Source organism: Betta splendens, chromosome 5 (genome assembly GCF_900634795.4).
Source record: "Betta splendens chromosome 5, fBetSpl5.4, whole genome shotgun sequence".
Classification (NCBI taxonomy): domain Eukaryota; kingdom Metazoa; phylum Chordata; class Actinopteri; order Anabantiformes; family Osphronemidae; genus Betta; species Betta splendens.
In genome coordinates, this window is record NC_040885.2 from 9,731,584 (window position 1) to 9,746,126 (window position 14,543).

At 49.2% G+C, this 14,543-nt stretch overlaps 1 protein-coding gene across 1 annotated transcript; it reads right to left on the reverse strand.

Moving 5' to 3' along the window:
• Positions 1-20: 20 nt before the first annotated feature.
• On the reverse strand, positions 21-14,270 carry esyt1b (extended synaptotagmin-like protein 1b). The gene is made up of 52 exons (XM_055509024.1): positions 14,095-14,270; positions 13,623-14,007; positions 12,806-12,847; positions 11,775-11,909; positions 11,615-11,688; positions 11,455-11,527; positions 11,231-11,320; positions 11,007-11,062; positions 10,780-10,900; positions 10,533-10,709; positions 10,329-10,411; positions 10,137-10,185; positions 9,978-10,067; positions 9,765-9,860; positions 9,245-9,316; positions 9,058-9,144; positions 8,815-8,964; positions 8,603-8,716; positions 8,350-8,526; positions 8,150-8,235; positions 8,026-8,074; positions 7,798-7,887; positions 7,627-7,722; positions 7,460-7,531; positions 7,283-7,369; positions 7,063-7,209; positions 6,876-6,982; positions 6,604-6,787; positions 6,342-6,518; positions 6,173-6,255; positions 5,915-5,963; positions 5,738-5,827; positions 5,484-5,579; positions 4,958-5,029; positions 4,586-4,672; positions 4,347-4,493; positions 4,141-4,268; positions 3,924-4,047; positions 3,765-3,847; positions 3,516-3,651; positions 3,267-3,443; positions 3,090-3,172; positions 2,548-2,686; positions 2,370-2,465; positions 2,208-2,279; positions 2,048-2,134; positions 1,784-1,930; positions 1,560-1,705; positions 1,278-1,409; positions 1,079-1,181; positions 898-947; positions 21-606 (listed from the first exon to the last, which is right to left on the reverse strand). The coding sequence occupies exons 2-52, from the start codon at positions 13,983-13,985 to the stop codon at positions 579-581; spliced, it is 5,499 nt and encodes a 1,832-aa protein (XP_055364999.1). The 5' UTR covers positions 13,986-14,007; positions 14,095-14,270; the 3' UTR covers positions 21-578.
• Positions 14,271-14,543: the final 273 nt, after the last annotated feature.

Sequence of the window (14,543 nt, forward strand, 5' to 3'; positions counted from 1 at the left end):
CAAAAAAACAAAGACAGAAGTGAGATGTGTAAAATCAGTTTATTTTCGTTACCATACTTCCTTGACCCATCTGATTTGCATCATTTCCAAATATACACAAACTCAAACAATGATGGCAACGGTGTAACAAATACATGTCAAATGAAAACAAAGTATTCAAGAGCGATATGAAAAATGCTGTGAAACATAAAATGACAACATGTAATATTGTCAACATATGAAAAATACTGATAAGGCTTTAGCGAATTACTTATAACGACCTCTCACCTTTTTCCCATCCTTCACTTCCGCCTCTCAGTTTTTAAACTTTTATTTCTTCATATACTGAATAACCTTTTTAAATTTAAAACAAAGTTTTTCACCCTGTCTTACAACTCAGCTCCTTCAGCGTACATATCTTTGGTCAGACTACTTGTGTATGTGAGAACAGTGCTGTATATGTGAACACACAAAGCTGCTGGGTGCAGGTACAGTAAGGCCAGTGACACTGTGTGAGCGGAAGGAGAAGGCATCAGTGTGAGTTGCAGCAGATTAATGACATCATCATCACTGTCCGATGACATCAGCGAGCAGAGCGACTACTCAGCTTCATCCTTCAGAGTGAACCTGGAACAAGCAAAGACGAAACAATGAAACATTCTACACAAACGGGACAATTACTGTAAATTTAAAAAATCAATGGTGAAATAATATAATACCGATTATTTTTGGAATATGGATCAACAGCAGTGGAGGGTTTATAGTTCATGAGTTTGTTGAGTAGAGTTAGATTTTTTTCTAATAACATTCATCATGGTTCAAGCTAATGACCACCTCTATAGTATTTAAGCATCACACCAGTATTTTACCAAAAATACCACATATATTGTGGGTGAAGTATTAGTAAGCTTTGCTCACCATTCTGTGACACCTGACGTCAGGTCAACCTGACCCAACTCGATCTGCACCTACAGAACGGAACAAATGTGTGACCACCTGTTTAAGCAATATTTCTATTGTACCTATACTAGTGTTGTTACAGGCAGAGTATAGGTGATGTGTGACAGTCATCTGTAAGAGGGGCGGGTCTTAGACTGACCTGTCCAATCACATCGCGGCCCCTGAACGAAGCCGAGTTATTCTTCACTGAAACGCTGAGGAATCGGAACCTCACGTCCTCCATAGACAGATCATACTCAAATCTAAAAGCAGAGACAGAGGAGGGGAACAGTGATAAACAATGAAAACACCTCCATGTCTTACCCAGTGATAGAAACACAGCTCCGTTAATGGATTACCTCTCGTTGAACTCTGGGTTGTGCTCCTTCTTCTTCACCGCTGTCTTCTTCTTGGTGGCTTTGCTTTTGTCGGGCAGCAGCAGGAGGGAGACGTAGCTGTCGACGCCATCCTTACTTTGAGGCAACAGACCCCTGTCCACAGAAAAACACATGCCACAGTGGTTTAAAACCTCTCTGTAATCGTTTTATCTTCCCTTTAGGTGTTTAAAGGAGGCATTTCTTAATCTAGCTACATGCCTCCATGCATTTTACCCGTAGAGAGTCAAGTTGGAGGAACCAAACCTGCAGCTGTGGACGGTGACAGTGAGCCGTTTCTGCTGTGGAGCATATGACAGAGACAGCTTCACCTGCCCGTTACCAGAGCAGGCAGCGGCAGAGCAGGGCAGACTTCCTGCACCGATCAGGTCGACCATCCTGGTATTCAGAACCTGTGGGAAATAGATCAACAGCAACAATCTAGTGTTTGCTCATCAGCAGAAGTAACGCGCATGTGTTTGCTTTCGCACCTTGAGCTCAGCCCTCAGCAGGATCTGACTCTGGGCACCGGCTCCATCCAGACGGAACCACTGATCCTTGACCAGCTGCGGCTCAGCCAGCAGCTCCCTGACAGGAAGCACCAGAGATCCCACCGGCTCGTCCCAGCTGCTCGACAGCTGCAGCGGAAGAGAGCGAATACTGAGTCCAGCACTGCTGCTGATTGTGGGCAAACGCACCCTGAACCCACAAAAACTGCAGACACGCACCAACCTCCACAGTAAATAGAGTCCTACCTTTATAACCAGCATCTGATGTTTAGGGTCACGAACCAGGAAGTAGAAAGACTCGTTCCACTGAGGGTTGTTGCTGCGGTCGCACACCTTAAGATGAGATGAGATTCATTTATTAAAATGATAATTCTCCCTTCAAACTGAACAGAAAGATGAGTCTCACTTTGGTTTTGTGTGTTGTCTCAGCCAGAGTGAGCTCAGCTCCAGCTTTGGGCTCCTTTCCACTTTTCTTCAACTGGCGCATAAGACAGAGAGTTAGTTTTATTATATGATGAATCGTGTGTCAACTGCTGCACAGTGTGGACGGAGAACCCAGGTGACTTACAGGTAATGAATGTGCTCTGTCCATATGAACAAAGAGCAGAGCAGCAGATGGGACCGCTTTGTTCTGAAAGGCCTGAAGAGACTGGAGCTGCAGCACCTGGAACACGGTTTCACAGCCAGTTAAGACTGGGAACGACGCTGCTAAGACTCTGCAGCCGCAACCAAGGATACAGACGCACCTGTTCAAGTCTGACAGCACTGGCCACAGTAGGAACCCACTCCAGGATCAGGTGGACCCGTCCTGTCTTGACATCGTTCAGAGAGTACCACTGATCTGAGTACTGTGATCTGACGACCTCACTGAACTTAATACTGAATCTGCACAGAAACAAAAGAGCCACATATTTAGATTTCAGTGCTTTGCCTCTAGGAACTAAACTGCATGTACTGACACATGCCATGGATTGGAAGCACCCCTCCCTGGATAACTGCAGGCAATTTACACGTATTTGTTAAACCTCCTTGAGTAAATATTTCATGTCTCCACCCACATTTCACATACAGCTTAGAGTAGACATAGGGATCATCGTCTGTCAACCACTGTTTAGATCTTGATAGCTTTTCAGTTTAAAAGGTCTGTACAGATTTTATCTTGGTCGCTCATATAATTTACTGATTAACCTATAGAAGTGTGTACACACACACACACACACACACACACACACACACACACACACACACACACACACACACACACACACACACACACACACACACACACCTGCCAAGGAAGTCGTCAGAATCAAGATCCTTATCAAATGCTTCAAACTTGATCTCCTGGACACTCTGTCCCCCCAAAACCAGCTGTTAAACACAGAAATGCAGATTTATAAATCACAACACTACAATCTGTACATACAGGGGTGCGGTATGTTACCTACTGCAGAGTACTTCATACCTCATACATTTCATTCCATGTTGGGTTGAGATTCTCTTTGATAACGTGACTCTTAAACGTAGTGCCTCCGATGTAGATCTTAACATAGGGGTCACTCTTGCCTTTCACCATGCCCCCCATCAGGTTGTCCTTGGCAACCAGCTCCCGGGCCTCCAGCAGGTGAATCCTCAGCAGCCCCTGCAGGAAGAACGTTGGAAGTGATTTTTGTGACCCTTCCATCTGACGAGTCCAGGCCTAAACTGAACCCACCTCCTTTCCAAAGCCCGGGTCCGGGCTGGTGTGAGGTGGAAGGACTTCCCCAGCTTTAGGGGGTTCTTCTGCTGGTCCTGGGGTCTTAGCGGGCAGAGCAGTCACAGTCGCCTGAGCCAGGTTGTCCAGAGCAGCACTACATTCAACCGAACAGGTACATGCGATTTAAAATGATGGAGTGTTGTAAAAGAGTGATCCATAGAGTTTTTCTTCTTCACTTTGGCCTCAAACATCTGGACGTAAGCTCACCTCTCTGGGTTTTTCGGTTGTGGTTTAACGTCTTCTTTAACTGCTGCCTCCGGCTTTGTGGGAAGCTCCTTCTTTTCCACCACCTACAAAAGAAAGAATCGGTTATGAAGGAGAAAACAGAGGGAACATGATAGGCAACGGTTACGTGGCAGAACTCACAGCAGCAGGAGTGGTTTTAGGTGCAGTGTGAGTGACAGGTGGTTCTGCAGCTGGGGCCTTTTCCAGATGTGCGGCAGGATGCGTGTGTGCTGGTTCAGGCTGTTTAGGTTGAGTGGACACGGACCTGAAATCACACACACACACTACAGATCTAACGATGGCCTGATTTAGGCGTGACCAGACTACGGGCTCATGTGTGTAATAACATCAGGCTCACACAGATGTGTCCTGCAGCTGTGAGCTTTTCTCCTTCTCACTGACTCGGAGCGTCGGCTCGGTGGCGGTGGCCTCCTTCAGAGCGGGTACTGAAGGCTTTGGAACTTCAGTCATCCTGGAGTTAAGGATCTGCGAGCAGCAAATGCCCGGTCAGTCACTGTACCAGACACAATGGGACTCATTTCCTGTGTGCGTATGCTCCCGTACTTTCAGTTCAGCCCTCAGTAGGATCTGGCTCTCAGGTAAAGCTCCGTCCAGATGAAGCCAGTGGTCCAGGACCAGCTGTGGCTCGCGGAGCAGCTCTCTCACTGGAAGCACCAGGGATCCCATGGGCTGGTCCCATGCACTGGACAGCTGGACAGAGACACGTGGGAAATAAGGTCAGACTGTGATAGTTTGAGTTTTGGATGCAGCTTATATTGCGTTTCAAGAGAAACGCAATGAACCTTTATGGTGAGCATCTCCTCATGAGGATCCTGAACCAAGAAGTAGAAGGCCTCATTCCACTGAGGGGATCTGGAGCTTTCACACACCTACACAGACAGAAAGAAAATTGAGATATTCATTCATCCTTAAAACATACAAAGTTTATTTACTTTAGTCTTAGCAGCTGAACAGAGACATTATGACACTCTGTTGTCAAACCTTGTGGTTTTTAACACGGTCACTAGGGGCAACAGAGTGCTTTCATTCCTTTAATCCCTCCCATGAGTCACATTCAACACCATATAACCCACAGTGGAGCGTTCAGCATGCAAATAATGGTAATAATTAGTGGTGGAAATGTAAACTGTGTCTGTGTGTGATGTGAATCTCACCTTGGTTTTATAGGCTGTTTTACCAAATACAAGCTCAGCACCAGCTTTGGGCTCCTTTCCACTCTTTTTAAACTGGAGAGAGAGAGAGAGAAAACATTCATACAAAATTCATACATGTCCCATTGTGTGTGTGTGTGTTTTTCCTTTGTGTTTTTATCCGTCAAGCCTGTGATACAGCTCATCACTTAACAACCTCTGCCATCTGACTTTGCCTCCTGTTGCTCCTATACCTTGTTTGTTCACCTGGACTCTATCGGTTTGGTTTCCAAACACTGGGTCTAAACTGTCTGAATCACTTCAAATCCAACTTCCCTTTCTTATAAAAAAAATATTTCTGACACATCATTGCTTCACAGTCCTGTCATAAGACTATTGTTCAAGAGCTATTTCTTTTCAAACTATTTCTCAAGTCTTCAAAAAGTGAGTAAAACACAAAATGCAGAGTTAGCCCTTTATCAATGTACATTTGGATGTTTAAAATGTATCTGAACCTCAGGCTTCACACACACGACTACAGGGGACTCACAGGCAAAGAGTGAGCTCTGTCCACGTAGACAAAGAGCAGAGCTGCAGAGGGCCTGGCCTTGTTCTGGTAGGTCTGGAGTGTCTGCAGCCGCATGACCTGCAGTGAAATATCAAATTAAGAACACATTACAGTGACTCAGCACTCACATACGCAGTGCATCGAATGAGTGGGGGCTGTTATGTGGAATTCAGACCACAGAAAACAAGGCAGCGCATGAATAAAAGACGAGGGTTATAATAATGAAGTGCTCTGACCTGGTCCAGGGAGTCGTTGCGGGACACTGTGGGAACCCACTCCAGTATTAGGCGAACGCGTCCAGACTTCACGTCATCCAGGGCGAACCACTGAAGGAGACATGCAGCATTACATCAGTCCCAGCCTGTGATTACACCAGCGAAACACATACTTAGAGTAAAGGCTGGAGCGCTCACCTGGTCTGTGTACTGAGAACGGATGATGTCTGCAACGCTGGCTTTGAATCTGCCCACAATAGAAAAAAAACGTGTCAAAAGAGCCTTTTAATTTACAGGCTTTTTACACATTTTAAGTTCTGTTATCTAAACTCTAAACTCTCTGTGTTCAGGTCTGATTATTTTCATCTACTCAAAATACTGCACATCAGGTTTTATTTGTGTGCAGTCGTGAAGGTTTATTTAGGGCCTTTATTTAGGGTTTACATCAGCCCTCACCTGCCCAGGAAGTCGTCTTTGTCCATGTCTTTGTCATACAGCTCTACCTGCACCTCCTGCCCCGACTGAGGCCTCAGCACCACCTGTAGAAGACACACAAGTGAGGACAGTCAAGAATATCACTGTTTATTACTGTGGTCCTTATAAGTTGACGCATGGGGACCCACACCTCATACATCTCATTCCAGACTGGGTTCAGATTCTCCTTGATCACACTGCTTTTAAGCGTGGCCTCCCCGACGCTGATCTTGGCGTAGGGGTCGCTCTTGCCCTTCACCATGCCGCCCATCATGTTGTCTTTGGCGATGAGACTCTGGGCCTCCAACAGGACGATTCTCAGCAGGCCCTACGGGAAGGAAGCCATCAAACCCTACACTGATGGCGCTGCGTTAAACGCGATGGGGTCATGCGCTTATGTGAAGGTACAGTACCTCACTGGCAAAGCTGAGGTCTGGAGAGGTGTGGCTGGGTTCTGGTGGGGCCGGGCTCGGGGACTCTTCTCCCTTTTCCTCAATCACGGTTTTCACACCTGCTGTTTTCTTTACGTCAACATCTTCCTTCACGGCCACTGATGAGCCGATTGTCTCCACTGCGGGGGTGTCCACCGAACTCGACCTGTGCACAAAAGCGCAAGATGAGAAGCAGGAGACAAGGAACACGTGGAGAGCAAGGAAACCTCTTTGAGTGATACAGTATATCTCACCTCACAGTAGTGTCAGTCTCCTGCTTTCGCTTAACTGGAGCCGGGTCTGATGCTGGAACGGGCTTCGCTTTTTCTGTGGCTCCTGGACATTTGCTAGGAACCAGCATCTGCAGTTGAATCACATTTCAGCGTGTTAACAAAGACAGAGAGCGTAGTACAGGACGATTTGATGTATGATTTATCCCACCTTAAGTTCAGTCCTGAGAAGAACCTGACTCTCGGGTGAGGCTCCGTCCAAATGGAACCACTGGTCCAGGACCAGCCCGGGCTCGGACAGCAGCTCTCTGATAGGAACCACCAGGGAACCGATTGGCAGGGTCCAGCTGTGGGAGAGCTGGAGAAACCCAACGAGTCACACATCAGAGTCCACACAGCTCACACTGACAGAACTTCGGTCGGCAGCCTACCTTAACTATAAGCATGTCATCTCTCGGATCTCGAACCGTGAAGCAGAACGCTTCATTCCACTGAGGTGTTGTGGTGCGATCACACACCTTCAGAAGAGACCCCAGAGTCAGTCACTAAGCGCTACACACAGCGGTACCTTTAGTATGTGCTTATGTGAATGAGCTTTGGTGCCTTACTGTGGTTTTGCGGGAGTTTTCTCCCAGAGTAATCTCTGCTCCCACTTTTGGATCTTTCCCACTCTTCTTCACCTGCACACAGACAAAAAAGGTAACCGGAATTTAAAAGCTTGGAGTTGAGATAATCCCAAACATTCCCAGTCATTCCCAGTAGGACTGAGACTCACCGGTAAACCGTCGGCCTGCTCGATGAACACAAAGAGCAGGGCTGCTGAGGGCACTGTCTTGTTCTGGTACGACTGCTTGGAATAAAACTGAAGAACCTGAAGACACAAACAGATCATCTCACCACTGGCGTTAACCCTTTTCCAACGTCCACTAATCAGTCTAACCCTAACCTGGTCCAGTCTGTCGGCTTCCGAGGCCGTAGGAACCCATTCCAGGACCAGGTGAACTCGACCAGTCTTGACATCAGTGAGAGAGTACCACTATGAAACAAATAGAAGCCATTGGAACACGGAAACTACAGAATCCACAGAAGAAGCAGTTTAATACGGGACAAAACACATGGATGAGTCAAAGCCATGAACTGCCTCCTTCTTCTACCTCCAGCAGCGTGTTCCCACCTGATCAGTGTACTGGGAGTCAATGATGTCCTTCAAATTGATCTTCAGCCTGTTTGTCAAGACACCGGATATAAGATCAGGCTGTTCATAATCAGCCTGTGCTAATTAAATCATCCATAGCTACCTGCCCATGAAGTCATCCTTCATGTCCATGTCTTTATCGAACACCTCCACATGCAGCTCCTGTCCAGGCAGCTGGGTTAGAATCACCTGGAGGGGCAGCAAACATTTTTCCTCAAACCACATATTAACATGCAAGTTAGAACGTCATGTTTCCAAACGCTGCGTTCCTTTAGCAGCCTCCTGGTGATTACAATCATGTACCTCATACATCTCATTCCACGTGGGGTTCAGATTGCCTTTTATGACGTGACTTGTGAACGTTTCTCCCCCGATGTTGATCTTAACATAGGGGTCACTCTTGCCTTTGACCATGCCTCCCATCAGGTTGTCCTTTGGAACGAGATTCTGGCCTGCCAACAAGTGAATTCGAAGCATCCCCTAAAAGAAAGAAACAAAAAAAGGAACGTTATGCACAACAGGCTCAAACAGGCATAAACGCAGTGTCTTCCTTTACCTCTGTGGCGAAGCTTGGATCGGGGGAGGACTGCTGGGGCAGCTGCTTGGACGGGCCGGCTGCCAGGTTAGAGGACACGTCAGACTGAATGTGCTCCTTATCCAGCCACAGGACCTGGGTCACATGACATCACACATGACATCACACGTGAAATCACACCACGCACCTCTGTATCAGCCGCTGACAGGTCCGGAGCGGTGCCGGCTACGTACCCGGAGGACCGCGTTGATATAGATGCGACTGGCAGATCCGGACTGGTCCAGCTGAAACCACTGGTCCAGGGAAAGGTGGGAACTGGACAGCAGGCGGGACAGAGGGATGGTGACGCTGCCCAGCGACTGCACGCGGTCGCCGTCCTTCACCTGTGCAGTGTGACATGAAGGAATGGGACTGAACCGGGCTCAAACGCGTTGGTGAATAAACGGTTTGTGCAGATGAGCCAGATGAGCTCTCACCTGGATGTTTATGTTCTGATTGCGAGGGTCGTGGATGAAGAAGGTGAACGCTTCTGACCACTCTGGATTAACGGTTGTGTAACAAATCTGAATATGAAAATAATCAACGAAAGGGTTAAAATGTTCCAGAAGGTTCCAGAAGCACATCAAATCAAATCAAAATGCAGTTTTATTGGTAAATGTGAACCTTGCTGTCTTTCGTGACGTCCTTCACAGACAACTGCACCATGGGATTGGGCTCCTTATTTCCTTTCTTCAGCTAAAGACACATGGCAAATATAAGTTTTACAGTACAGCATGAGAACGATGACAATGAGTCACTAAAACCAGAGCAATGACTTATCTGTCCCTCTGACAATAAGGGGCTGATGTGCATACAGTAACCATAGCAACAGCACAAAAGGCTAAAAGGAAGCAGCACATGGCACTATGAGGAAGTAACGAAGAAGCCACAACATCCTACGCCGTGGATCCTGTCACTGTTGCTCCCGTTTGTAAAGGATGTCACAGTATGAAATGTGTGTGTGAGCAACGTAACATGATGTCCTGCAGGGAGCGGGGTCAGGATCCAAGCCGTGCCACGCGCACGGCAGCTACAGCTCGAACTCAGCCCAACCACACACAGGAAGCAGCTCTGAGCCGAGCACGGATGCGGGCGCGTCACTGTAGGTTAGAGAGACGGTCTGTGTCACACAGGGAGGACTCACAGGCAGCGCCTCGGCCTTGTCCAGATACACCACCAAGATGGCGGAGGACGGGGCACCGGCATTCTTGCCAGTCACGCTCTCGTTCCTCTTTAGGACCTGGGAGAGGAGATCAGACATTATGAGCAGCCACACACACACACACACACACACACACACACACACACACACACACACACACATCTGAAAGTAAAGCGTTGGGGAAGTGACTCAGACCTGCTCTAGCTGATCGGTGCCAGACAGCAGAGCCAACCACTCCAGCCTGAAATGAACCCGGCCCGACTCCGTGTCTTTCAGAGTGAACCACTGGCAAGACAGACGGTAGATTAGACAATTACCTCCAGAGTTCACTGCTATGACTGGAATATTACTTACATCATCCACTAATATGGATTTCTTCACGATGCCCAGATCCAGCTTGGTTCTACGTATTGGAGGAGCAGAAGGCAGCATCAATACAACTGTGTCACAGTACTTGAAAAAATTGATTTATTCCTCCTGGCCATTAAAGATGAGCGATGAAAGGTGGTTCAACACAAATGCACAGAAGACATGAACTGTATGTACCTGCCCAGGAAATCATCCTTGTCTGTGTCTTTGTCATATACCTCCACCTCCAACTCCTGACCAGGCACCTCATGGACTACAACCTGATGCACCAGACACACATGACGACATGACACCGACTGACTGGACGACACGTGTGGATGCTGAGCTCCAGTGAATGAATGAGGCTCCGCTCTGCAGCAGACCAACGCTTCGAGCCCGTACCTCGTACATTTCTCCCCACTTGGGGGAGTCCGTGTTGTCGATGTGCTTGGAGGTGAAGGTCTGAGGGCCCACTCTCAGGATGGCGTAGGGGTCGGACAGGCCGGCCATCACCCCTTTCACGTAGTTGTCTTTAGAAGCGAGATTCTGGGCCTCCACCAGGTGGATGCGAACCACGCCCTGAGAAGGAAACACAGCTGCTAGATCTGCTGATGGAACGCGAACGTGAGCGGAACCAACGGGGCTTTACCCTGGGTAAGGGACAGCGCAGCTGGGCCACGTGCAGCCCGGGAACCAGAGGAACCACGAGACGGTTCGGCAACACCAGGAAGGAGGCGATGGCGTCCATGATCATGCTGTCTGACATGACACTGAGACAAAGGAGGTGCGAACGTGTGAGCGGGAATCAAACCTGCAGCATTTGCTCACTTCACATCAAAGCCCGTGTGAGGTTGTGTTTATTTCAGCACGACTCACTTCAGTCCAGGGACGTCCAACAAATTAGTCAGCCCGGTCCAATTGATGTCCAGTTTCTGGGAAGGAAAGCAACAACGTGTGATCAATGTGCTGCAGCAGATCAATGAGGACGGGGGAGGAAACAATTTCACCAAACCACAAAAGGCCACATGATAGTCACAGGCACGAAGGAGAAGAGAGGAGCAGGACAAGGACACGCGGAGGTGACGGAGGGACGGACGTACCGGCCTCTGGATGAAAAACATGGTGACCGCGCCCACGATGGGCACATCTCCAATCAGAGGCTCCAGAATCACACGCATCATCCCATGGAGCTGAAACACACACACACACACACACACACACACACACACACCACACACACACACACACACACACACGGCTGTGACTCGGCTGCAGTTGAGCTGAATTAAGTTAAGGCTGCTGTCTTAGTTACTGGAGCACACACCTGGATTCCTTTGACTCCGGCTTTGCAGAAGTATCGTTTCACCTCAACGTTGATCTCCACATTTCCGACATAACTGAGCACAAACAGAAGAAACAATCAACACTACAGTACATCTCAGGTGATGGTGACTGAGTCCAGAGAGGAATGGGCAAACACACACCTGATGTACAGATCCAGCAGGACTTGTCCCTTGTCATTCTCTGTGTGGGCCTTGATGCCCACGACCTTCATGGCCTGAGGTCAACAACAGAACATTTACAAACATAACACAGGCCTGAATGGTGCCGATCGCTTTACGGTCAGGGCATCAGCGGCATCACCTTGTCTCCCATGTCCACCTTTGTGAAGCTGAGGGTCTGAAGGTGGGAGCTGGAGGACCGAATGGACGGAGCGATGGTCTCCACCAGCAGCTTCTCCAGATACTGGCCCACGAAGGGCCACACCTGCTGCAGCACCTGGCCGGGCCCCGAGCACAAGGTCAGACCCACAAGCAAAGGAAGGGCCCGAATCGTAAAAGGAGTAACGGGAAAGAGGGCGACCGGAGGCCGAGCCCCCTCTGCTTCACAGGGCTCTGCTCATTTGGCACAATGGCGCCAGGAATGTGCCTCATTTTTACAGAACGCTGTTGCTACGTAAACATCTTTAGTTTATCATCCACTCCTCATGAGACTGAATCTAAAAGTAGAGGCAGTGTGTGTGTGTGTGTGTGTGTGTGTGTGTGTGTGTGTGTGTGTGTGTGTGTGTGTGTGTGCGTGTGTGCGTGTGTGTGTGTGTGATGAAAACCACAGAGTTTGCTACAGTCTGGCATAGCTGGAGAGTGAGTCATCAGCCGCCTGCTCCCGTGGAGGACGAGGCCTGAGCAACAGGGGATTCTGCTGATCTACCCTCCAGTAACCGCGGTCAAACCTCTGCTCTGTCTCTCGCTCCTACGCTCAGATCTCGTGGTCCTGTGTGCATGCAAACTCTTTTTTTTCCCCTTGTTTTTATCCTAATGGCTGTTGTCTCTCTGGGCTATGCAGGCAAACACAATGGCTGCAGTTTTATTTAGTTGGGGTGGGGGGGGGTGGGGGGTGAACAACTCCTCCCCCACTTTCCTGTGAGCTAGCCGGTAATAAGATGGAAACGTTGAGTTGCTTGGCACTGCCCCCTGCTCTCTGCAGTACACAAACGGGGGTGTGGCCTTTTTTCCGAAGCGGCCCTAAAGGCAGCACGGGGGCTGCCGTCTATCAGCGCGGCGGCGCGTCACCCGCTGCCAGGCGTCAGTCAGCACAGCAGCTGGGCTGACGAGGGCTTTCGTTAAGAGGCAATGATCGGTGTCTTTGTGAGAAGCCACGTGGTGCAAACGTTTTACCTTGTTCAGCCACTCCACTTTCTCCACGTCCGGAAAGTTCACCTGAGGGAAGGGAAACAAAGTGAGTGCGGGTAAACACGCAGCAGGATGTGGATTCAGTCTGGAAATGTCATCAGCAGCAACACCATCATGTATATGAGTATTTGAATATTTACAAAATAGTACTAATAACAGCGGGTAAGTGCTTTACACATCAGGACTGATTGTTGTTACAGTTTATCTTTGCATTAGTGGTGTAAGTGCACAAAATGACTTCTCCATTTATATTTCATAGCGTTCACTTCCAAGAAAAATCCCGACACGGGACATTTGTTATGCATACTATTGGGCGGCACTTGAAGGCAACATGGAGGTCTCTCTTTTGGAGCGTTTTAATGAGGGGGTGCAGCGCCTGGTTACGCAAGCGTTCGCGGAAATCATCGCTGAAAAGCATCCACGGGAGCCTGGCGTTGCTTCGGGTGTGGCCACACGCTCTGAGTCAAAACAGACCCATGTGGGTTTGAGCGTTTCATTCCGGGTGCGTGCCAGGATTTATGACCCGCAGAGCCGCGGGGCGCTCTAAGACGCGCGGGCGCAGGTGATTTGAGGGGGGTTTAAGAGCTGCAGGTGCTGCAGGACGCACCTTTGTGGGACCTCAGCTTTAATAAGGAACTTTACATCCGAACACACTGAGCTGCGAAGCGACGTCACGCATTTGGGGGTTTCCCCAAACTCCAGACTCCGTGGCAGCTACAAACAAACACGTGCGGTAACGACATGTTATTACAGCTGGACTGGGGTGTGCGTGTGGGGGGGGGGGCGCGTGGCCCTTTCTTACCCACGCAGGGAGGTCCCTCTTGATCCTGGACGTCCTCGTGGACGTGTGCTCCTGCTCGTCGTCCAGCAGCTCTATGGCCGACTTCAGGCGCGCCTCCTTCGCCTCTCGTGCGTGCTTCCATCCAGTGTAGACCATCATCCCGCACACCAGCAGGCTGGTGCTGACCCGGTAGTACCCGGCCAGGTAGATGGGCAGCAGGGCGCTCAGGCATTTGCCGAACGTCCAGAGCACGGCGACGGCGCTGATGCCTTTGGGTTTGGCCGCGTCGGTCTCCACGGCGCTCAGCGCTTTCTTCTCGCCGTCGCCTGCGCTCGGACCCTCGGCGACCTTGGGTTCGCGCGACTCGGGTTTGTCGTTTTGCATGGTTGTATGCTCTAAGTAGGATCTAAAGTCAAATATCAAATCTCAAATCGTTGAACGGACCTAACGGTGACTCTGTTTCATGTCTAACTTATCGAGCGAACCAACTCACCGCCGCGCGCTGCTTGTGCTCAGTTCGCCGTTCGCCCGTGTCGCATTTTAGGTGCCGCTAAAGAGAAACTTTTACACGGATGAACAGAAGCAGCAGCGATCAGCCAGTTTTGCTCCTCAGCGAGTCCAGTTATCTGCAATAAACCCGCCCACCAGAGGAAAAAATGCACGGTCGTCTGTCTGGCTGCTGCGGCACGATGTGCGCCGTTTGCTGTTACCGTAATTACTGCAGTAAAGCCGCATTGAAAACGACTCGCGTTATTATTCATACAGGGCACTTGTTTTACGGTAAAATACAACTTTGAATCTTTACTGGATAGCAAATACTAAATGTTTGTCCATTGACCTTCATTACGCGTTCTGCTGCTCGTTTATTTTAGAAGAGCAGACTCGCTTCTCTCAATCCCTAAATCCATCTTGAGCGCACAGGCGCTGGCCAAATGGTTCACA

What these genes read in the sequence shown, in the direction of transcription:
- esyt1b (XM_055509024.1), bottom strand. Translation starts at nt 13,985, where the DNA reads ATGCAAAACGACAAACCCGAGTCGCGCGAACCCAAGGTCGCCGAGGGT. An exon ending in TTGGACGTCCCTGGACTGAA is followed by an intron (nt 10,901 to 11,006) that starts GTGAGTCGTGCT and finishes CCTTTGTCTCAG; the next exon opens with TGTCATGTCAGACAGCATGA. An exon ending in TGCTGAGGGCTGAGCTCAAG is followed by an intron (nt 1,706 to 1,783) that starts GTGCGAAAGCAA and finishes TATTTCCCACAG; the next exon opens with GTTCTGAATACCAGGATGGT.